General features: G+C 40.1%; 2 protein-coding genes across 16 annotated transcripts in view; one reads left to right on the top strand and one right to left on the bottom strand.

The window, feature by feature from the left end:
- The first annotated feature begins 1,001 nt into the window (after positions 1–1,001).
- c1qtnf6b (C1q and TNF related 6b) lies at positions 1,002–8,709 on the top strand. Its single transcript, XM_051706960.1, has 3 exons — positions 1,002–1,077; positions 3,542–3,742; positions 5,682–8,709. Exons 2-3 carry the CDS (start codon positions 3,550–3,552, stop codon positions 6,224–6,226), a joined length of 738 nt encoding a protein of 245 aa, XP_051562920.1. The 5' UTR covers positions 1,002–1,077; positions 3,542–3,549; the 3' UTR covers positions 6,227–8,709.
- An 8,389-nt stretch (positions 8,710–17,098) lies between these two features.
- mgat3b (beta-1,4-mannosyl-glycoprotein 4-beta-N-acetylglucosaminyltransferase b) overlaps positions 17,099–24,744 on the bottom strand; it is a 38,663-nt gene continuing 31,017 nt past the window's right edge. For all 15 annotated transcript variants that reach the window (XM_051706933.1, XM_051706929.1, XM_051706932.1 and 12 more), the window contains one exon: positions 17,099–23,716. In XM_051706933.1, coding sequence (XP_051562893.1) covers positions 22,283–23,716 — 1,434 coding nt within the window. In that variant the 3' untranslated portion in view covers positions 17,099–22,282. The remainder of the gene's footprint in view (positions 23,717–24,744) is intronic.

Raw genomic sequence — 24,744 nt, forward strand, 5'->3', positions numbered from 1 at the left:
TTACAGAACTACCTGCCCTGTGATATTAGATCTGCTGAATCTGTGTCTGTTTTTAAGTCTCGTTTAAAAACTCATATGTGTAAACTTGCTTTTACTACTTTGTAATTGTTATATATATATATATATATATATATATATAATTTTTTTTACCTATGTTTTATTGAGTGTGTTTTGATTTATATTTTGTGAGGCACTTTGTGCTAAATTGCTAAAAGGTGCTATATAAAGTTATTATTATCAATATATCTGGTCCGTTTCTCCAGGAAGAGAAAAACGTTACATTTGAAATGTTTATCTGCTAAATAGGAATTTGGTGAACTGTAATGAGTATACAAGCATATAAATGACCTCAGTGCAACAGGCATTAAACTCTATGATTTCATGAGGTCTTTGCGTGCTCAATTTCCCTGCATAAAAATCATACTTTGACATGTTGATTCCTGTTGAGAACAGCGTCCTTTGACTCTTTAAAGTTCTCCTGAAATAGTGACAAGAAAACAGAGTATTAAAAAGAGAGAGGATGAATTACAGAGACTGAGTGAGACAGGAAGAGAAAATAATTTTGGGTTTCCTCAGGGAAACTCCTACTAATGTAATACAGAGAGAGAGAGAGAGAGACAGAGCGAGCGAGAGAGAGAAAGACAGAGAGAAAGAGAGAGAAAGAGAGAGAGAGAGAGTGAGAGAGACAGAGAGAAAGAGAGAGAGAGAGAGAGAGAGAGAGAGAGCGAAAGAGAGAGAGAGACAAAGAGAGAGAGAGAGTGAGAGAGACAGAGAGAAAGAGAGAGAGAGAGAGAGAGAGAAAGAGAGAGAGAGACAGAGCGAGCGAGAGAGAGAAAGACAGAGAGAAAGAGAGAGAAAGAGAGAGAGAGTGAGAGAGACAGAGAGAAAGAGAGAGAGAGAGCGAAAGAGAGAGAGAGACAAAGAGAGAGAGAGAGTGAGAGAGACAGAGAGAAAGAGAGAGAGAGAGAGAGAGAGAGAAAGAGAGAGAGAGACAAAGAGAGAGAGTGAGAGTGAGAGAGAGTGAGTTCTGGTTCAGCTCATCCACACAAGTATTTGAAGGTGGTCGAGGACACAGCGGTGAGTTCAAACATTATATTTACATCTCAACACATCTGATTTATTTGATATTTGTGCACAAAATGTACAACAGTTGAACAGTTCGACTGCAGGATCCTCTGTGAGTTACAGTTACACAAAATGACTTTTTACTCTGGAAATATTCAGTTGGATTTGGAAAGATTTACTCTACTGAACTGCATCTGAAGATTGTTTGATGAGATCCATAATTTCCGTGTGACAACGTGGCTCTCTCTCTCTCATCTGGTTTTCATAAGTCATGCACACAGCTGCTATGCTTGAATGAATAAGTCATGTTGCTAATAGAGAGAGAATGCATTTGTTGTCCTTTAAAGATGAAGTTATAGATCTAAAAAAAGTTGAATTAACAGTAGAAAAAGATTTCGGAAAAAATGCTAAAGTATGAATCATCCTGTATTTTAATTTTTATTTCAAAGTATACATTTTACGAGAAGAATAAACGATAAAGATGGTGCACTTTTAATCATTTCATTTTTGAAAATTGATATGTATTATTATCATTTTCCTACATGAAGAGTCAGATAATAATGATGATAATGCTCAACTGTGTTCTCAGACGATTTCCTGAAGAGAGAAAAAAAGAGAAAATACAGTAATACAATAAATTAAGCCTAACAGAGAATCCAGAGAGAGCAAAACATCTGATCTGTAAATAAAGTGCTGTTGAATTTATGAGTGTTAAAAAACAAGTAACATTTGAAAGAAGAAAAGCTCTTTTTCCTCTGTTACTGTAGAGAACCTGTGCATCTGATGAGCCAAAACCACTAAATATGATGATAAGATCCATAAATGTCACTTTTATAAGCGAACAGCGTTTTTGAATTTACACCTCACGGAACAAGTGTTTATACTGCAGGATAATATATTTTAGTCAGCTAAAGGTATGATTATTATTGATTATTAGAATGACAGATTATTTATGGCCGTGCATTTGATCAGAATGGCCACAAATTCACAGTTTTCAAACACTTTAACTGCTCACACGTGTGTTCATTACAGTGAGTTACTGTATAGAGCTGCAGAAAGGAACACAAAACTGTTGCACAACACAATTACAGCCAATCAGAAATATTTATTTATTTATTTATTTATTTATGTGTGTCTTGGTTCCGGAAGTGTTAATTTCTCTCATTTGTATTGCACCTTCATAAAAGAGTTGTGCACCATGAAACAAACCAACCAGCTCCGAGGGGAATCACAACATTATAAACTCTGATATTTGAAAATCAGCATCATGTAGATATTATGACCTAAACTGAACAAGTGCTTTGAAATTTGCAGAGAGATCTGAAATGTTCCGTTTTGGTAATTTATATATATAAAAAAACTGACCTGCACATATTATTGTAATCAGTAAAAACATCAATCTCATCAAATAGTCATGTGTCATATGTTGTTGGAAAGCTCTTAAAGAGTAGAATACAACCAGCCTATTTGTTTTACTCACAGACAAACATATAGTGAGTAATATCTAAGTATATGTCTTTGACAATTATGTTGGTGTTGCTTATATGCTGCGTTTTCACTTATAACTTCACGAAAAATAAATGGAACATAAAATATCACATACCATTACTTACAGGAGGTGATTATCTTTCAAACGAGTCCACACACAAGATAATCAGATGTATAGATCATTAGATAATCCACATGAAGCACAATGTTACATATGACCACCAGGAGATGGCGCCAAATACATGACATAGACTCAATGATGACTCAAATGACACAGAATGAAACTCATTCTGTGAAATCTCATTACTAAAATCACGTCTGCATGCTGTACAAACCTTTAGTCATTGTTGTGTTTGCATGTGTAATTAGTTCTTATGTACAATTATGATGTTTTATTTGTTTGGAGAGGCTTTTGGACATTATGATAAATTATTTTTGTAAGGTTATACATTTTGATTGCTTTGTCATATCAACACAAAACTTTTCTCAGATACAGATGACATGATTGGGAACAAAACAAAAGTTTTTCTGAGACACCTTATTTACACCCAAAGATATATAATGTCAAATAAGAAAAAAAGTTTTGTTGTTGTGATATTTCAGCAGTTTCGTAGGCTGAGAGTCTTAGAATGTATCATAATCTATATAATTACAAAATTTTAAGCTTTCTTTTCAATGATACCAAACACTCGACCCTCCTTGTTTTTTGTTGTTGTTGTTGTTGTTGTTGTTGTTTTTTCGTTAAGTTATAAGCCTTTAATTTTGGGTTTGCCACTGAAACAGAAAATCTTTATACATACCTTCAGAGCTTAAAGGGTTAAAAACGTTAGAAAAATATAAAACTATTGATTTAAAATTGTTGATTATATATACAAAAACAATATACTTTAATTATATTGCAAAATATTCAGAAATAATAAACTGCAATGTGGACAAGACTTCACACTGATAGTCAAAAAGCCTAGTTTGACCTTTGACCTCTGTCCAGGTGAAATCATGTTTGGTGTATTTGTACCTGTGCTGTTGCTGCTGCTCCCAGTGGCATCTGTCTCCTCCCCCTCCAGACCGCCGCCCAGATACTGCCGCAGATGCTGCGATCATCTGGACCTGCCCATAAACCCCGCCTCCCCGCCGGCAGCCTATCAGACTCCTGAGATCCGCACTGTCATTAACATGACCATCCTGAAAGGTAAAATAGAGTCCAAACTGTACTGGACTCTGATCCAGATCTGAACAGGAGCGGATATTACAAAGACAAACTTTTGATTGTTTTTCTTTGTTTTGTTTTTTGCACGGTCTAATAAGTAGTTCAGAATAAGACTATTTTGCTAATGTGTTAGAAAGCTACAAGCCAAGTCGTGTTTGTCTGAATCAGCTCAGATAACGTACTTGGCTTTCATTACACATACACACACACACACACATTTTGAAAGAGTTTCTAACCAATAAATATGTTTAGATGGGTTTGTCTAGAGAAGCCAAAAGAGAAAAGAATGACATTTGATTACTTTCTGAAATGTTCAGACATTGTCTGCTTGACTCGCTGTACACACAGATTATTAGTGGTCAAGTCCATTTCAGTTCTGTGAGTTCAGTAAGTATCGCACCACATGAGCAACCTATTACCATTGGTCACAGTTCAGTCATGTGACCACAGTTTGTTTCATTATAGCTGTGTAAGAGGGTAATTTCACTGGTGGCGAGTAACATCTGCAGATTGACAGAAACCACTACAAAGTGGAAAGTATTTTCCTGCAAATATTCTAAAAATAAATAAATAAATACTTGCAAGTTGCAATTATGGTGCCGAGCACATCAGTGACACATCAGGTCCAGTATGCCCCTCAAGTCAAATACTGAAGGCTCCAATACACTCACGGCAAACTTCTTCGCTCTTCGGTCCGAGCCAAAAAATATTTGAAACAGTCAAGAAACGGTATACTGTTTGCAAACATTCAAACACCCGCCATGCCACTAGGCGAGGCGTTAAATATGAGGAAGCACAAGACTACATGAAAACCTTAATGAATATGACATTCAAATGTGTTTACAATGACTTCATACCTTATTCTATAAGTAGAATTCACACAAGATCAGTAAAAGATTGGTTTTAACCAATCGATGATGATTTGAAGTAAAATATATGCAGTAGATAATGTGCAATATGTCGTTTATATTCTGCATTCATGGCGTTAATGCTACTGCTAAGATGCTAAACATGGTCATATATGCACCGGTTACCCTGGTAGTGTATTTTATGATGAATTTCTGATGAATCCAGATTATGAAAAAGGTTTTTATGCTTGTTTTGTAGAAAGACATTGATATAACTGCAAAGATGAGTGTATGAAAGGGTGGCAACTTTGCACGCCATTGTGTTTATATTGACTGACCTTGACTGAGTGAAGAGATTAACCACAAAAAGATGCTGATGGAGCTCCAGAACACACCCACCAATTACATGGACCAATGGCAGTAAGAACATGTCAAACAGCCGGTACAAAGTTTCCCTGAAAATTCACACTGACAAGCTGTTTCGAACCACAGCAATGAAATCAAAAACACATTCATTTTGGTCAAATTGGCAAACAGGTAAACAACCCAAAGAGACAGGTTGTCACTTTAGGCTAAATTATTGGAAATTTCTGTTCTGGAAATTACAAGTGAAAAAAGCAGCAGTGAAAAAAATCCAAATCCATGATTGCACAGTGTCCCATATTAGCTGGAATGCCATGGAACCCTATTGTGCCGTATTTAAGTGTCGAAGCGCTCAACAAACCAGCCCCCAAAATGTCCCGTATTGAAGCACTCAGAATGCTCAAGCATCACGTAAGTACATGGCCAAAGGTGGGCAGCCCTATCCACGATGTAAAAAATAATGTTTGTAGGGTTCAAAAGTAATAAGCAGAGATTTGAGTGGGCTACCCCAACATTGGGCCAAGCACTTTTAAGACCCTCCCCAATCAGCGTGCCAAATTACACAAGTTTTTGTCACATAGTTTTTATCACATTGTTCAATAGGCTGTCTTAGTTAGAAAAAGTCAAAGATCTCAGAACAACAACAATTGTGGATTATGCACCCCTAAAATAAAAAATAAAAAAACCCTGATTAATTCATTCATTCACAGGTGAGAAAGGAGACCGTGGTGACCGAGGAACTCCTGGGAAAGCCGGAGTTGACGGTCCCCCAGGATTCAGAGGTGTGACGGGGCCCAAAGGCAGTAAAGGGGAAAGCGGCGCCCCTGGAGACCCCTGCAAAATCCAGCAGTCGTTGTTCTCCGTGGGACGACGCAAAGCTCTACACAGCGCCGATTATTACCAGACCCTGGTCTTCGACACGGTCTTTGTGAATCTGGGCGAACACTTCAACATGTTTAAAGGGAAATTCTACTGTTTTGTAGCGGGAGTTTATTTCTTTAACATCAACATTCACACCTGGAACTTCAAGGAGACGTACCTGCACCTGATGCACAATGACCGCGCGCAGGTGATCCTGTACGCGCAACCCAGCGACCGCTCCATTATGCAGAGTCAGAGCGTCATGCTGCCGTTAGAACTCAACGACGAGGTGTGGGTGCGACTCTACAAACGCGAGCGGGACAACGCCATTTATAGCGACAATGCGGACATTTACATCACCTTCAATGGACACCTGGTGGCACCTAAAGTGTAGAAGGACAAATCACAGTCTTGAACAACAGCCTGTGAAGATTTGTGGAACACGTGTAATTGTAATCATTTGAGAACTCTGCTGGTGTACCTTCACCTCATTGGGAAGAAATGCTCATACATGTAACACGAAAAGCTCAGATTGTCCTTGAAAGGTTGTTTAAAGACATTTGACAGTGTTTTATTTGAGCTGCTGAGCAGCCTGTAGATGAACAGTAAACAAAACTTTTACTCAAATGTTCTAGTAGATTATTCTAGTCAACTGGACGAGTTTCTCAGTCCCTTTATCATCTTCTAGAACATCCTGCACTGAATTGGACAGAACATTTACTTTCAACATCATTCAGAAAGAAAAACTCAATTTTGATAAAGTGACATTTAATAAGTAATAAATAAAAAAAATAAAAAAAATGACCTAATAATTAAATGAGTGAAATTAACCATAAAAAAAAAAAAAGGCTTGGTTTTCTTTTTGAAACCATAGCCTATACTTATTTAGAAACATTTCTTTGCTGCTTGCATTTATTTTTTTAAAGTATATTTTTTTCTCCAACTCTGCTTATCGTTTTTCCATCAGAAGTGCTTGACTTGGGGTGAAAGGTTCATGGAAAGACGCAGTTTGCGTTTGATTTTCTCAGAAAAAATGTATGCCTTCAAACGTGAGTGTTGGACAGTTTGTTATTTGATATGAGCTCTATAATTTAGCTTTCATAATTTAGTATAGGCATCGGTAAATCACGTTCAGTTGATACCCTGATAGCACACGTGCGTCTCCGAGATGTCTGTTTAAGAGCGTTTCATCTGGAAAGCATCGCATTTTAATTAACATCTGCTAAACATCTTAAAAAGATCTGATTTACAAACATTCCAAATCATAAACATCTCAAACACATCTGCTGAATGTCTTATTGACATCTGAGAGGAAACGTCAAATAGATGTATTGCAGATGAGCAAACAACCTGAAAACTATGTCTTCCAGATGTGAACACATATCAGATAGACGTCTGGGAGATGAACGTGTGCTGTCAGGGTAACGTACGGTCAATGCTAATGCTGTTAAATCCATAAATAAACACATCGCGGGCAGCTGCGTACACAGTACAGTACAAAGGGGAAAAAAGAGTAAAACTTCTACACTCATATCAGACCATTTTTATTGACTTCTTGAACTGTTTGATTCACAAAATAGCGTCATATGACAGCAAGTCCTCACTTTCTTTGCGATGCTATTGTGCTTGCTAAATCAAGATTTTACGACGTGAATCCACTTAATTCATAAAAACAATTTCTTTACTGTTCCCCATAGATATCAACAGCATTTACTAGCGAGTCTGGTGTCTACCTTACACGGCGTTTTCTTGGGATTGAACATGTACACGCCCCCTATTTACAAATGTTTGTAATTCACTAACATCCACACATAATCTGGGGAGTACAAAGCGTTTGTGAATCTGGCGGAAAGTTTTGGAAGATCCATTTTACACTTAAATTACTCCGAATTTACACATATAAATTTACGTAAGTTTCATGAATGAGGCCCACCGTACGAATAAAGCAGTGTTTTCATCCCATATGTTTAAGTGAACAAAATCTTCACGTGCGGGGAAATTGGCACAAAATATCAATGGAAACAGAAGTTGAAGTTTTATTAAATGTAATGAATTACTTACAGACAAAACGCTCTGATGAACTTCATGTTTGCTAGCGTTCAGCGGCAGAAGTGAAAGCGTGTCACACAGTTCTGGGAGGATATAATAGACAATCATTTTAATGACTGATTTTGACATTCCAGAATAACCAGAGCAATTTTTCAGATGCTATGCTAGGATATTGATGACAATCTGTAAGTGAATTTCCATGAGTGCCTCTTAGACCAAGATATGTTTTGTGTCTAAGTATCACAATTATCGAGAAAACAGTAAAACACCACGGCAAGTGAATTTAAAGTACAGTAGGTAAAGTATGGAATATATGAATAAACTGGCAGTCTGTATTTGAACTGAATGTTTTCTAGAATCACTGGTGGACGTCATCTATGGCAGCTGCTTTGAGTGATTTAGTGTTTGTCCTCTAAAGACTATCATTATCTCTGTCGATCTGGTCTCACAAATAGTTTACAGCTGTAATTTGACAAAATCCAGGTTTTAGTTTCCCTGTTTGTGTTTTATGGGACCTCAAGAGGAATTGTGTACATCTGTTTGATTCACTCTTAAACTCTAATCTAAAACTGAACAATTTCATGAAGTTGGGACACTTTGTGTTGTTGTATTCTTCATCAGGTGCGCTAAATGACCACATACTGTATATTCAATGTTTCTTTGATGCTGTTTCCATTAACTGGTGCTATATTGTATGTTTACACAGAAGTGTGCACTATTTGCAGGGAAACATATATATTTCTTGTACTTTTCTTGTTTTGTTTTTTTTATCTATCTTTTAAAGTTTTTGTTTATAATGTTTACATTAAATCCAGCAACAAGACCAGTTTGTCTTGTTTTTAGTCGTTGTTTTGTCCGTCGACTCAAATATCTTCTGTCTGCACAAACGGCTGTTAAAAATACACACAGAACACGTCAAACTGCCCACAACACACACAACAGAACGTTTTAAATCCATCTCTCCAGTACAGCTCCAAATTACAGACTAAAAAGCCACAGACTCTCCATCTGTCTGTGACTGGTGATTTTTGTGAACTGAAGAGGTGATTTCTCTCTCGCCAGAAATAACCTGCTCACATGTTTCTCTATTATTACCAACAATCACACAATTACAGACATGAACAACAGCGGTCCGTGTTACGCTTTACAATTCATTCTTCAGACCATACCAATCCAAATGCAAAAACAGAAAAACATTTTGAAAACAGTGTGGGTTAGGGAAAGAACTGCTTATTACTGCATGGACATTGAGGAGTTTAAAAGGCTAGCAGGGGTCCAAACTAATTATTATTATTAATGAAGATAATAATATGTTTTAATGTATTAAGGCCTTTATACGGAGCATATACTTGTCATTTACCAGTTCCATTTCTCCTTGTATGATATTCACTGCCATATGGTGGCTGGCTAAGTGAAGAACTCCCAATTAAGAAAATGATTTGCAAGTAAATCCTTATATAGGTGTTAATACATTAGAATAGATCCATTCTAATACATTTATGTAGCATACATTTTAAGAATGATAGCGCAAAATTGGGGTCTCTTTAACGCAGTAGTGTTTGGCTGGACTGTTTGGCAGTTTTCTGATAATCTGATAATTTGACCCCTCTAATAGCAAATAAATTCCTAAAAAAGGCATTAATTTAGGGCCTGGGCATCTCAGTGAGTATTGACGATGAATATCACACCTGGAGTCGTGAGTTTGAATTCAGGGTGTGCTGAGTGACTCCAGCCAGGTCTCCTAAGCAACCAAATTGGCCTGGTTGCTAGGGAGGGTAGAGTCACATGGGGTAACTTCCTCGTGGTCGTGATTAGGGGTTCTCGCTCTCAATGGGGCATGTGGTAAGTTGTGTGTGGATCGCGGAGAGTAGCATGAGCCTCCACATGCTGTGAGTCTCCGTGGTGTCATGCGCAACGAGTCACGTGATAAGATGCACGGATTGACGGTCTCAGAAGCGGAGGCAACTGAGACTTGTCCTCCACCACCCGGATTGAGGTGAGTAACAGCGCCACCACGAGGACCTACTAAGTAGTGGGAATTGGGCATTCCAAATTGGGGAGAAAAAATTTATAGATCAGTAAGAACAGAATAATGTAATTCGTTGGGAGTAAGAGTGAACAAAGAGGGCAACACTCACACAGCCACCAATGAGCAAAAGTTTCCTTCCAGTTAGAATTGAGTATCATACAAGGATAAATGGACCAGGAAAATTGCAAATAAACTCTGTATAAAGGCTTTAATGTGTTAAAGATTAATAACCCTTAATCAGTGGGGTCGCATGAATGGTTCGTCCACCCTGTTGATATTAGCCTTTTTCACACGAATCAGAAGCTACGTCACCGCAGGGCAAAGCTACATCCGGTACGGCTTTGCAGCTATTACTTTAGAATACATTTGCCTTGAATAATGCTTCTTACCTCTTCTATATGGTTAAATTTACAACGAGTCACAATATAATGTACACAGAAATTATTTATCATCTTTTCCCAACTGATTCAGCTACTCTTGAGTTTATATGGTTTCTTCACCAGCTCCAGTCTCATAGCATAAATGAGAATCCTCATGTCACCGTATCATGAGAAATACATTTTAAAAAGCTTTATTTTCTCCCAGCACAGATGCAAAAATACAAATAAAATGTACTGTCTCAATGGACCTCCCAAAAATGTTAAATGCAGTAGAGCAATATAAATAATCAAACTAATGATACCAAGTCATCCTGTCAAATTTATTTACCTACTTTCATAAATTATACACAATGTACATTAACCTTACCATCCCAGTAAACAGAGCAGCAGAGAGTAATAAGGAACCATGCAATAAACAATGCATTTTATACTGATTATAACAATATTAACGTGTGCAAAGTGGAGTAAGCACTACATCGGATATTACAACACGGATTTACATAGTAAGAACATTAGCTACATACACTTCTCAAAAATGATTAAAAACAGTCCCACGAAAGGGATATTTTTCTGAACATTTCACAGCCATGGTTCCAATCTTTTATTTGTAGGGATAATAAAATGACTATCAAAAAAATATATCTTATTTTAAAATTTGAACCGTGTTGGTTTCGCTTCATTGTGTAAAATGTAATGAATATTATCCTGAATGACAAACATTAACTTTGCCACACTGAGTTTTATGATGATGTCAGGAGCATGTGAATGTTTATAAAAGTGTCCTTGGTGCGAGCGATCAGACGTGATTTTCCCAGCCCTGCTTCTAGAGGTCTGCAACCCGACCCGGGCCCAAGAACCTGACCCGGGTTGCCGGGTTGAGGTCAGTTTTTCAAGTAGGACTTCGGGATCGGGTCAGGATTGTAATTAATGAAAAAATACAGACACGTGCTAAAGGACGAGTTAGGAGCCGTTCACACCAAACTTGTATTTGCGCACATCTGTTCTGTTTTCCCATTGGTTTTTTTTCCTCCCCTTTCTCCCCAATTTGGAATGCCCAATTCCCAAGTCCTCGTGGTGGCGTAGTGACTCGCCTCAATCTGGGTGGCGGAGGACGAATCTCAGTTGCCTCCGCATCTGAGTCCGTCAATCCGCGCATCTTATCACGTGGCTTGTTGAGCACGTTACCGTGGAGACGTAGCTCGTGTGGAGGCTTCACGCTATTCTCCGCGGCATCCATGCACAACTCACCACGCACCCCACCAAGAGCGAGAACCACATTATAGCGACCACAAGGAGGTTACCCCATGTAACTCTACCCTCCTTAGCAACCGGGCCAATTTGGTTGCTTAGGAGCCCTGGCTGGAGTCACTCAGCATGCCCTGTATTCAAACACATGACTCCAGGTGTGGTAGTCAGAGTCAGTACTTGCCGAGATACCCAGGCCCCATTAAAATGAATAGTTTTATATATTTCCATAGTTTTATGTTCGATCATGTCATTCGTAATGCTTCATGGGATTGTAGTTCGTGCCCTCGTGAAAGACTAAGTACACAGACTTGTACCTTTGACTTTTTGTCAGATTTTCAAATACTTTTTTGTCTTAAAATAGTCTGTAATGTTGCGATTTACCTCGGAGCTGGTTGGTTTGGTTCATGCTTTACAACTCTGTAATGGAGGGTTTTTTGAAAAGTCTTTGAAAGAAAGAAATGGGGGAAATACTTCTGGAACCGAGATGCTGAAAAAGTGGGCAGGGCACTGTTGCGCTCTATTGCAAGACAAAAAAAATTAAAAAAGTAAAAATTGATGATGTCAATTTTTTTTTTTTTTTAAATGTCTAAAGTCACAATATAGAAAAATTTAAATTGAAGAAAATGAGAGAAAGGGACAATTATCCATTCTTGAATTAACTGGAAAACAATAAAAAAATTAAAGTTTCAAACCGTTTTTCCATTTTTGCATTTGGATTGGTATGGTCTGAAAAATGAACTGTAAAGCATAACACGGACCCTAATTTGATGAAGGTTTGACTGTGATCTTTAAAAAAGCATCTTCATGAATTGTAGAGATGCAGACAAACAGATTAATTAAGTGGTGAAGCTCAATATCTACAGGCCACAGAAAACATAATAATAATAATAATAATAATAATAATAATAATAATAATACAGTTTCTCTTCTGTCATTTTGCTCAGAATTTCAGATTCTGTTTCATTTCTTCAGGTTAGTTCAGACTGAACAGTAGTTTTAACACATGATCACACACTGCCCTCTTGTGGACACACACATTTTCTCCTTGATATTTTACTTGCAAATTATACTGACAGGAAAAACAACTATGGCAAACACAGGAAAAAAAAAAAGAAGATTATTATTTTATTGGTGTTTGTTAAATCAAGCATCACTGTTACTATTGCTCATAGTTATTTGATCAAACTTCTAACAGTAACAATCATGCCGCGGTCCAAATCACTGAGATCACATTTTTCCCCATTCTGATGGTTGATGTGAACATTAACTGAAGCTCCTGACCCGTATCTGCATGATTTTATGCACTGCTGACACACGACTGGCTGATTAGATAATCACATGGATGATTGTTGATGCCAGACGGGCTGGTTTGAGTATTTCTGGGATTTTCACACACAACAGTCTCTAGAATTTACTCAGAATGGTGCCAAATACAAAAAACATCCAGTGAGCGGCAGTTCTGTTTATGGAAATGTCTTGTTGATGAGAGAGATCAACAGAGAATGGCCAGAGTCTACGGTAACTCAGATAACCACTCTGTACAATTGTGGTGAGATGTGGGTTGGCGCTGTTTTGGCGGCACGAGGGGGACCTACACAATATTAGACAGGTGGTTTTAATGTTGTGGCTGATCGGTGTATTTCTCAACACAACTTTGGTAAAGTGTGAGCGAATGGGTTCATTAAACAGGGTCACACACCGGACGTGTCTGGCGGATGGCATGGCACGTTCATGGTGCTCTAATTCGAAACAATTATTTTCTATGCAGGTACATACACACACATCACAGGCTCGCCATCTCTGGAGGCTGTTAAAAATTGTGCAGTGCCACAGAGCTCAACTTGCATAGTTTTCCATTAAATTCGACCCAAATCATTATCAAAGGACAAAGATTATTTACTCTAGTGATTTCTGGATGATATATTGTGTATACGTATCTTTCTAGAGCCTTCACAATTTATTTTCAGTAACAAGTATGTCTTTTTGTGGTTTGACAGCTTGAGTGATGAGTGAATGCGATTGGAGAGAGAGTGATGAGTGAATGTGATTGGAGGAGAGAGAGTGATGAGTGAATGCGATTGGAGAGAGAGTGATGAGTGAATGTGATTGGAGGAGAGAGAGTGATGAGTGAATGCGATTGGAGGAGAGAGAGTGATGAGTGAATGCGATTGGAGGAGAGAGAGTGATGAGTGAATGTGATTGGAGGAGAGAGAGAGATGAGTGAATGTGATTGGAGGAGAGAGAGTGATGAGTGAATGTGATTGGAGGAGAGAGAGTGATGAGTGAATGCGATTGGAGGAGAGAGAGTGATGAGTGAATGTGATTGGAGGAGAGAGAGTGATGAGTGAATGTGATTGGAGGAGAGAGAGTGATGAGTGAATGCGATTGGAGAGAGAGTGATGAGTGAATGCGATTGGAGGAGAGAGAGTGATGAGTGAATGCGATTGGAGGAGAGAGAGTGATGAGTGAATGCGATTGGAGGAGAGAGAGTGATGAGTGAATGCGATTGGAGGAGAGAGAGTGATGAGCGAATGCGATTGGAGGAGAGAGAGTGATGAGTGAATGCGATTGGAGGAGAGAGAGAGATGAGTGAATGCGATTGGAGGAGAGAGAGTGATGAGTGAATGCGATTGGAGGAGAGAGAGTGATGAGTGAATGCGATTGGAGGAGAGAGAGTGATGAGTGAATGCGATTGGAGGAGAGAGAGAGATGAGTGAATGTGATTGGAGGAGAGAGAGAGACGAGTGAATGTGATTGGAGAGAGAGTGATGAGTGAATGCGATTGGAGGAGAGTGATGAGTGAATGTGATTGGAGGAGAGAGAGAGACGAGTGAATGTGATTGGAGAGAGAGAGTGATGAGTGAATGTGATTGGAGAGAGAGTGATGAGTGAATGTGATTGGAGAGAGAGTGATGAGTGAATATGATTGGAGGAGAGAGAGCGATGAGTGAATGTGATTGGAGAGAGAGTGATGAGTGAATGTGATTGGAGAGAGAGTGAGTGATGAGTGAATGTGATTGGAGGAGAGAGAGTGATGAGTGAATGTGATTGGAGGAGAGAGAGTGATGAGTGAATGTGATTGGAGGAGAGAGAGTGATGAGTGAATGTGATTGGAGAGAGAGTGATGAGTGAATGTGATTGGAGGAGAGAGAGTGATGAGTGAATGTGATTGGAGGAGAGAGAGTGATGAGTGAATGTGATTGGAGGAGAGAGAGTGATGAGTGAATGTGATTGGAGAGAGAGTGATGAGTGAATGTGATTGGAGGAGAGAGAGTGATGAGTGAATGTGATTGGAGGAGAGAGAGAGATGAGTGAATGTGATTGGAGAGAGAGTGATGAGTGAATGTGATTGGAGGAGAGAGAGTGATGAGTGAATGTGATTGGAGGAGAGAGAGAGATGAGTGAATGTGATTGGAGGAGAGAGAGTGATGAGTGAATGCGATTGGAGAGAGAGTGATGAGTGAATGTGATTGAAGGAGAGAGAGAGATGAGTGAATGCAACTGGAGAGAGAGTGATGAGTGAATGTGATTGGAGAGAGAGTGATGAGTGAATGTGATTGGAGAGAGAGTGATGAGTGAATGTGATTGGAAAGAGAGTGATGAGTGAATGTGATTGAAGGAGAGAGAGTGATGATTGAATGCAACTGGAGAGAGTGATGAATGAATGTGATTGGAGAGAGAGTGATGAGTGAATGTGATTGGAGAGAGAGTGATGAGTGAATGTGATTGGAGAGAGAGTGATGAGTGAATGTGATTGAAGGAGAGAGAGTGATGATTGAATGCAACTGGAGAGAGTGATGAATGAATGTGATTGGAGAGAGAGTGATGAGTGAATGCGATTGGAGAGAGTGATGAGTGAATGCGATTGGAGGAGAGAGAGTGATGAGTGAATGCGATTGGAGGAGAGCGATGAGTGAATATGATTGGAGAGAGAGTGATGAGTGAATGTGATTGGAGGAGAGAGAGTGATGAGTGAATGAGATTGGAGGAGAGAGAGAGATGAGTGAATGTGATTGGAGGAGAGAGAGTGATGAGTGAATGCGATTGGAGAGAGAGTGATGATTGAATGCAACTGGAGAGAGTGATGAGTGAATGTGATTGGAGAGAGAGTGATGAGTGAATGCGATTGGAGAGAGTGATGAGTGAATGTGATTGGAGAGAGTGATGAGTGAATGCGATTGGAGGAGAGAGAGTGATGAGTGAATGCGATTGGAGGAGAGAGCGATGAGTGAATATGATTGGAGAGAGAGTGATGAGTGAATGTGATTGGAGGAGAGAGAGTGATGAGTGAATGTGATTGGAGGAGAGAGAGTGATGAATGAATGCGATTGGAGAGAGAGTGATGAGTGAATGTGATTGGAGGAGAGAGAGTGATGAATGAATGCGATTGGAGGAGAGAGAGTGATGAGTGAATGTGATTGGAGGAGAGAGAGCGATGAGTGAATGTGATTGGAGAGAGAGCGATGAGTGAATGTGATTGAGAGAGAGTGATGAGTGAATGTGATTGGAGGAGAGAGAGTGATGAGTGAATATGATTGGAGAGAGAGTGATGAGTGAATGTGATTGGAGGAGAGAGAGTGATGAGTGAATGCGATTGGAGGAGAGAGAGTGATGAGTGAATATGATTGGAGAGAGAGTGATGAGTGAATGTGATTGGAGGAGAGAGAGCGATGAGTGAATATGATTGGAGAGAGAGTGATGAGTGAATGTGATTGGAGGAGAGAGAGCGATGAGTGAATGTGATTGGAGAGAGAGCGATGAGTGAATGTGATTGAGAGAGAGTGATGAGTGAATGTGATTGGAGGAGAGAGAGTGATGAGTGAATATGATTGGAGGAGAGAGAGTGATGAATGAATGCGATTGGAGGAGAGAGAGTGATGAATGAATGTGATTGGAGGAGAGAGAGTGATGAGTGAATGTGATTGGAGGAGAGAGAGTGATGAATGAATGTGATTGGAGGAGAGAGAGTGATGAGTGAATGCGATTGGAGGAGAGAGAGTGATGAGTGAATGTGATTGGAGGAGAGAGAGTGATGAGTGAATGCGATTGGAGGAGAGAGAGTGATGAGTGAATATGATTGGAGAGAGAGTGATGAGTGAATGTGATTGGAGGAGAGAGAGTGATGAGTGAATATGATTGGAGAGAGAGTGATGAGTGAATGTGATTGGAGGAGAGAGAGCGATGAGTGAATGTGATTGGAGAGAGAGCGATGAGTGAATGTGATTGGAGGAGAGAGAGTGATGAATGAATGTGATTGGAGGAGAGAGAGTGATGAGTGAATGTGATTGGAGGAGAGAGAGTGATGAGTGAATGTGATTGGAGGAGAGAGAGTGATGAATGCACACATGGCACCCTCTATTGGATACAGTTAGGCACTGCAACACAGTTAATGTTACATAACACACCAGAAATACTTATTTCATATGTGGAACAAAATCTATTCAGTGCATCATTTATAATGAAAATGAGTTAAATATATCTGACCTGTTATATGACTGGCTCAGCTTCTTATGAAAGAATACATGTTAAGCTGGGAAGAAATTTTAACTTCACCCAGACAGAAAGAGAGAAAACATCCTTTAATATATTAAAGCAGACAATGCTGAATAAGTTACAGTTGGAAAATAATAAAATGCAGTGCAGATATGAACAGTTTGACAGCACAGGGTTATTTCACCTGACAATGCTGGATATTCACTGTTATTTCCTGAAAGATTACAGGTGTGAGTGTGTGTGTGTGTGTGTGTGTTTGTGAGTCTGTGGGAGAGAGTGTGAGTGTGTGTGTGTGTCTGTGAGTGTGTAGGAGAGTGTGTGTGTGTGTGTGTGTGTCTGATGTGTGTGTTTGTGAGTGTGTGTGAGTGTGTGTCTCTGTGTGTTTGTGAGTGTGTGGGAGAGTGTGTGAGTGTGTGTGTGTGTGTATGTGTGTTTGTGAGTGTGTGGGAGAGTGTGTGTGTGTGTGTGTGTGTGTGTGTGTCACCTCATGATTAACATCAGCATTCCCTTTGATCTGTGTTGAAACACAGATGAACACCTGCTATTCCGTTATAAAATCTGTGACATTCATCAATATATCACAGAACACAAAACCAAACAAACGGCACATGAGTTGCATGTCAGTACTTTGCATGTCAATAAATCAAACTCCCTGATACATGAGAAAGTAGTTTCACAGGTAGACAAAAGCAAGATAACGGCCCGAAACAAACTCATATGCGAGTACACAAATGCGTATACTGTTCTGAAAAGTTTCAGACCGCAATTCATAAATGTTACCGCAAGAGTCGCTATAGAAAACATTAGTGGCTGTCTTCTACGGTCAGTTTTCTCTTTCACTACTATCATGGAGGAGTAATAGTTTGCAGAGAATCTTTCTGAGCAAGTTAGTTAAACCGTCGAAATGATTATAGCTAGCTGCCTGAATAATAACACATCAGACTTAATGGCAAAGACATTTGAAGGAAACTCTGTCGCCCCCTTGAGAACTGTGTTATCACAACATCCATTAAAGTGATGGTTCTCCCAAATATGGAAATCATTATTTACTCACCCTCATGCCATCCCAGATGTGTATGACTTTCTTTCTTCAGCAAAACACATTTGAACAAAAATAGAAAAATATCTCAGCTCAGTAGGTCCTTATAACAGAAGTGGATGGTAACACGATTTTTGATGCCCAAAAAAGCACAGATAATCAGCGTTAACGTCATCCATACGACACCAGTGGTTAAATGAATGTCTTAAGCGATACAATCGCTGCGAAAAAGATCAATATTTAAGTACTTTTTTAACTGTAAATCATTGTGACCGGTAAGCAGCAGTATGCGCGTTCATGAGGGCTGAGGTCACATGGTCTTTCCAGCGATGGCATGGCAATGTTCCATTCGTTGCAGCACATGCTCTCTACCTCTGTTGGCATTGCCTACATGTGCACCACCACGTCTCCTGAGCTCTCTGTCTCATTGAGGCTTGTTGGTCCAGCCTCCTCCATCTCCCTGTGCTACTGATCAGAGAGATCTCCTCTTCTCCTCTTAAATCAAAATATTCTGACACCTTTGTTTACATTTTCTTCAAATAGTTTATGGTGTTCGGTCTGTACAGCGCTCCTCCTACTCAGCTGTAAAGAGTGCATGCTCTTCCGGGTGTGTTGTGCATGTGTCTTTTTAGGGCATCAGAAATCATGTTACCATCCACTTCCATTATAAGGACCTACTAAGCTGAGATATTTTTCTCTTTTTCTTCAAATGTGTTCTGCTGAAGAAAGAAAGTCATACACATCAGGGATGGCATGAAGTTGAGTAAATGATTAGAGAATTTTCATTTTTGGGTGAACTATCCCTTTAATTACGTAAGCAAGACAAGAAGGAGAGGAGCACAAATAATTGCGTAGAGTATGTTTCAGGCCTAAACGGTTCACGGTATTTTCCATAAGCGATCCGTGTTGAAGATGACTATTATAGCGTAAGGGGACGGGATGGAAGGATGAGCAGGAGAGAGATGATTCGATGAATGTTTCATATACAGAGACGTGTCAGAAAAGGACTTTCTGCATCTCTCTCCTCAAACAGAACAATCGTCCCTTTTAAACACAGAAACAGGAGAGTAATAAATTAGATAAATAATGTAAACAGCAATAACATTTACAACAGCAAACAGCACATAAACAAAAATGACAAGAAAAACGAAAAGCTAAAAAAAGAGGAAGGTTCTTAACTGAGAGAGAGAGAGAGAGAGGGAGAGAGAGACCATGATTTCTGGACAAGAATTTTCTCCATCAAATGAACCTGTTTTGAAATCTGATCTGAAGCCAAACACTTCACAACACAATCGTTCTAAAAACAATGTGTTGGGGGAGGGGGAACAGAGATATTTGTGAGTAATTATTGAAGTAATTGGTTAGCATGAGTGCATTACTCTCTTGTGTTGATATATAGTTTAGTGTGAATGTTCAGTGGCCTCAAATGACTTCAGAGTTTTGCTGAGGTCTCACCCTTCCTTCCCCCCTGCAAACACAAACACACCCTTCACTCGCTGCCATAAGAACTCACACCGCACATATCTGCTCAACTGTTTATAGCAGCGTGTGTGAGACACACATTTTGTCCTTTCTTGGAGCTTAAAGTCAACATGAAACAACATTTACAACCCATTTTACTTTTATAATGTTACATATTTAAAAAAAAACATTCTTTGCAATAACATGCACAGATAACTTTTGCACAATAGAGCGCAGCAGTGCCCATCCACTTTTTTAGCCATCTTGGTTCCGGAAGTATTTTCCTCTTTCGTTTTTCCTATAGGGATTTCATAAAATCCTTCATAAAAGAACTGTGCGCCATGAACCAAACCAACCACCTCTGAGGTGAATCACAACATTAAAAACTTTGATTTGAAGCAAAAAAGTGTTTGAAAATCTGACAAAAAGACGAAGGTACAAGACTGTGTACTTAACGTCTTTAATGAGGGAATGAACTACAATCCCATGAAGCACTGCAAATGAAGTCATCACATTAAAAACTTTGGAAAAATATAAAACTATTGATTGAAAGTAAAGAAACAATACATTTAACGTACATTGCAAAATATTCAGATATATACAAATATATAAGTAGTTTGAGTGTGTAGGGAGAGCGACTCGATTGCGTCATTCACAGTGCATCATGGGAGTGGGCGGAGCTATTTTGACGTGATCCTCCGATTGGTGGATCTTTCTTTAGGATTATGGGTAGTGTAGTTCTTCACCAAGGCTTACACTATTAAACATGATTTTGAAACAATGAAGTTGAAATAATGCAGACTGATGTCTTCTATACCATCAATTATCAACCTCAGCACTCACGGTAGGCCTGTCTTTAAAGATTTAAAAGTTGTCATTAAAGTTGTCTCTTCACCCAAGGAGAAAATAAATTGAATTTTTACTTCCGGATTCAGACTGTTGCTCTCTATAAGACCATGAACATGTATTAAGAAGTCTACTTTAATTTCATGTTGACTTTAACAACTCCAGTTACCATTTACCTAAAGAGCAGTGTAAACATTCTGCTAAACATCATTAGTAAATGATTATGAGTTATCCCAGAACACTCCCTTTCAAATGTTCTGATACTCATCAGATCTCTGGTGCCACTGTGAATATTTTATTCCTCACAGTTCTCTGATGCATCAGCTGACTACACTGTTCTAAGAACAGGGAATTTCCAGATCAGAGTGTTTCGTAAGAAACTGTTTCCTTCTCTCGCTTGACAGCCTGAATGTCAATACAGTACAATACAACCTACTGTATATTTTATATATACTATTTTTTTGTATAATGTGTATTCTATATTGTGTGTATTGTATACTGTACAGTGTATGTTATTATTTGTATATTGTGTTGAGTGTAATTATGTGTATATTAGATATGTAAATTGTGTTGTGTTAATCTGATGTTTATTGTAAATTGGTATATGTCTCATCACTGTCATGACTGCTATGTTGCTCAAAACTGCACCCAAGAATTTCACACACTATTGCACTTGTGTATATGGCTGTGTGACAATAAAAGTGATTTGATTTGATTTTTGATTTGATTGAAAACCGTTGTATGCAGTGAACACTGATCTGTGCATCAACATAACTGAGCCAACCAGCAAACACTACAAGGATCCGTTTCAAACCCGAGTGAGCTGCCTCACTGTCTACTGTGTACACATGCAGCTGAACAGCCTCAGTAAGCAATTTGGAATGCTCTACATAGGTGGTAAATTTGTGCATTATACAATTATTCTCGAAATGACAGTTAAATCACAAATTCATTGCCCTTTCCATCTGATGCTGCCTTAGTGTTCATACAAAAGAAGGTACCTTACAAGCATAAACTTCCTATCTTTTGGAACAGACTTTGGGTCTGAAGAATGCCTACATAGGCAGCTCACTAGGTTTTTATACAGGGCCCGTGTCTAAGTTTATCTGGCGTCTCCTCAGTGCTCTACTTGAGGGTAAAATGGGTGGTTAACATTGTCCCCTGTTTACAAGCATTACATATCTTCGTGATTATTTTTGGAAACTGCTCTGCTTTTCTTAGCTTCAGTATACTCTCTGACAGGAAGATCATTTCTGTCTTGCTCTGCACTGACAGGAATTGTAGCACTTTGTTTTGTTCATCGCCTCCTACATCAGCTCAATCAGAACTCTGCAGAGCTCAAACACGGGTCTGTTTCTCTCAAATGGTCTCTCTTTCTCTCTCGTCCACAAACTCATTCAGAAGATCTTACAATGGTACACAATGACTTAAGAAGTCTGGAGAAATTTACAAGCCGTCAAAAAACACAGAAAATGTGGCATTTGTGCAATGAGACTTCTTTTTTGGATTCTGGAGTGCAAGCAAGACTGTGCACCAATGAAATCACACACAAACACACATTCATTCGCACACACACATACACATCCTCACACAGAAAGGGGTTGTACAGTCACTTACAATGAACCAAGGGAGTCTCTAATATCTGTCATAGTCCCTCATATGTAAACATCTAACTAAACAGAAAGATTTGCTTTAGTTCTCTGCAAGGCATATCTTCAATATCTTGATACCGGCTTGAGTCTTCTGCCATTGGACGTGTTAGGTGGGGCAGAGAGTCTTGACCAATAGGAGAGAGAAAAATGAAAGAAAGGAACTGGACGGTGGTCTCTTTTCTCCCTCCCCCAACAACCGTTCCCCTTCTTTATTGTCTTTAATCAAGCATCTTTACAAACTACCCAGACTGCTCTATGCACCACCCAGCTTGGACGGCCTGGCATACGGGTTCTCCAACAAGTAGCGGTAGTGATCGTAATGATCTAGCATGTATTTAGGGGCGTACATATGTTCTTTAGGGTCTGTGGGTGGGTACTCCTGTACAGAGCCATCGAACCAGCCCCCTGTTTGGATCAGCTCCCGGATGTAGTTGAGGTCACGCTTGTCCTCATAGTCGCCCCACCGAGGAAAGTCCCCGTTTTGAGCTGAAATAAGTTTGAAGTGGATGCCTTCTGGCGTGAAACACCAGGAGCAGTGCCAACCTGCGAAATGAATTGGACTTCCAATGGACCACTGCACCAAGATATGCCCGGTGTCGTTCTCGTACTTTCGGAATCCCGGCATGGTGTAGTACTCCCGGCGGCGGAGCCGGATCCCATCGTTGTCATACACATCCTTCAGCATTCCGATAGTACACCCTGACACCACCTCGAGGGATCCCAACTGCTTCCAGAAGAATCCATACAGGGACTTCCGCATGTGAATAGCGAAAGGCTCCGTCCAACCATCAAAAAGCTTGAGGAAAAGAATGCCTTCCTGAGCTGGAATTTCATCAGCGTCATTGATGACAAAAACATCATCGGGCCGCAAGCCCACCACTCGAGACAATCCATCACGAGTCAGGAAAGTGCGCAGGTAGTCGTCGGCGATCCAACCGTCCTGTCGGCCGCCATCGGGAAAGTGATCCAGAAAGACGTACAGGATCTTGTGGTGAATGTAACTGTATGTTCCATTGAGCAGCAGATGCAGGAATTGTAGTGGACGTCTCTCCCCGTATGCCGTGAAGTTTGACTCGCACACAAGGAAGAGATCCACAGCCTGAGCGAGCTCATGGAACCGCACGTGTAGCAGGTCAAACTCGTGGTTCACGTTGATGGCATTTATGATGCGTCGGGGCATCTCACGTGGCGTTAGTCTCTCTTTTGTGGGCAGATTAGAGTGGTACACCATAGTGGGCACTCCGCAGTATGAGCCGTGCCACCCTGGCCGACAAACGCACTTCACCAGCCGTTTGCCACGTTTTGGTTTCCCTCGAGCGGGGCTGGACTCCTCCACAGATTTGCCTTGAGTCTTGGACTCGTCAGGCATCTGCAGTATTCTCCGCTGACCCGCACCATTTGCTGTGGGTCTCGCTTTCAACGCCTCGTCTTTAAGGGGTGCCAACTCCGTCCCCTGACGGAAGCACAGAGCACCTGCTTTAGTGCGAACGAAATAAGGGGTGCGGTCATCCTGAAGGACGTGTTTGTGACGATGCAAGTCACCCAGAGATTCCAGCGGGTCTGGAGTTGACGTTTGTTGGGGTTGCAGATTCTTCATCACAACTCTGACCGCGCTCTCTCTCTTTGGGTCAGGCTTCTGATTGGTTGGGATACTGGGCTGCCAGACAACCAAAATTCCCTTTTGAACCTGACAAAGAGAACAGGGCAGAGCATCATGAGTCGATATCTGTTAAAGTAAATTAATGTTTAAATAAAAAGTTGTTCAAATTAGGCCTATTTTAAAGCTGAAGTGTGTCATTTTCTGCGGCACCAAATGGAATTGCAAAAGTAAACATTGTTTTCAAACAGCCATCCAAATACGGCCCCTGTCTTCAGTTGATCGAACAAACAGTTAGTCCCCCCCAACTCACGCCATTGGTTGAGTCAATGTTATTGTTTTGGGCTGGATGGGTTGCTCAAAACAAACAAAGGAATTTTTATTGCACCACAGAGACACAGTGTTTACAGTTTTTGAGAAAATTAACAGAGTGGCTTACTTATACACTGCCTGGCCAAAAAGAAAGTTGCATACTCTAATACTTTGTTGGACCGTGTTTTGCTTTGATTACGGTGCGCATTCGTCATGGCATTGTTTCGAAAACCTTATGCAACGTCACAACATTTATTTCTGTCCAGAGTTGCATTAATTTTTGGCCGAGATCTATTGATGATGGGAGAGTCGAACCACTCCATAAAGTCTTCTCCAGCACAGGTCAGGTCAGGACTCCGTGGTGGCCAATTCATGTGTGAAAATTATTCCTCATGCTCCCTGAACCACTCTTTCACAATTTGAGCCCGATGAATCTTGGCATTGTCGTCCTGGAATATACCTGTGCCATCAGGGAAGAAAAATCCACTGATGGGATAACCTGGTCATTCAGTACATTCAGGTAGTCAGCTGACTTCATTTTATTACCGCATAACATTGCTGAGCCTCGACCTGACCGATTGAAGAAACCTCAGATCATAACACTGCCTCCAGAGGCTAGTATAGTGGGCACTATGCATGACGGGTGCATCATGTGCTTCCCTTCTTACCCTGACATGCCCATTGCTTTGGAATAGGGTAAATCTGGACTCATCAGACCACATGACCTTTTTCCATTGCTCCACAGTCCAATCTTTATGCTCCCTAGCAAACTGAAATTGTTTTTTCTGATTAGTCTCACTAACAAG

Source organism: Myxocyprinus asiaticus, chromosome 9 (genome assembly GCF_019703515.2).
Source record: "Myxocyprinus asiaticus isolate MX2 ecotype Aquarium Trade chromosome 9, UBuf_Myxa_2, whole genome shotgun sequence".
Taxonomy (NCBI): domain Eukaryota; kingdom Metazoa; phylum Chordata; class Actinopteri; order Cypriniformes; family Catostomidae; genus Myxocyprinus; species Myxocyprinus asiaticus.

What these genes read in the sequence shown, in the direction of transcription:
- c1qtnf6b (XM_051706960.1), top strand. Translation starts at nt 3,550, where the DNA reads ATGTTTGGTGTATTTGTACCTGTGCTGTTGCTGCTGCTCCCAGTGGCA. An exon ending in TAACATGACCATCCTGAAAG is followed by an intron (nt 3,743 to 5,681) that starts GTAAAATAGAGT and finishes ATTCATTCACAG; the next exon opens with GTGAGAAAGGAGACCGTGGT.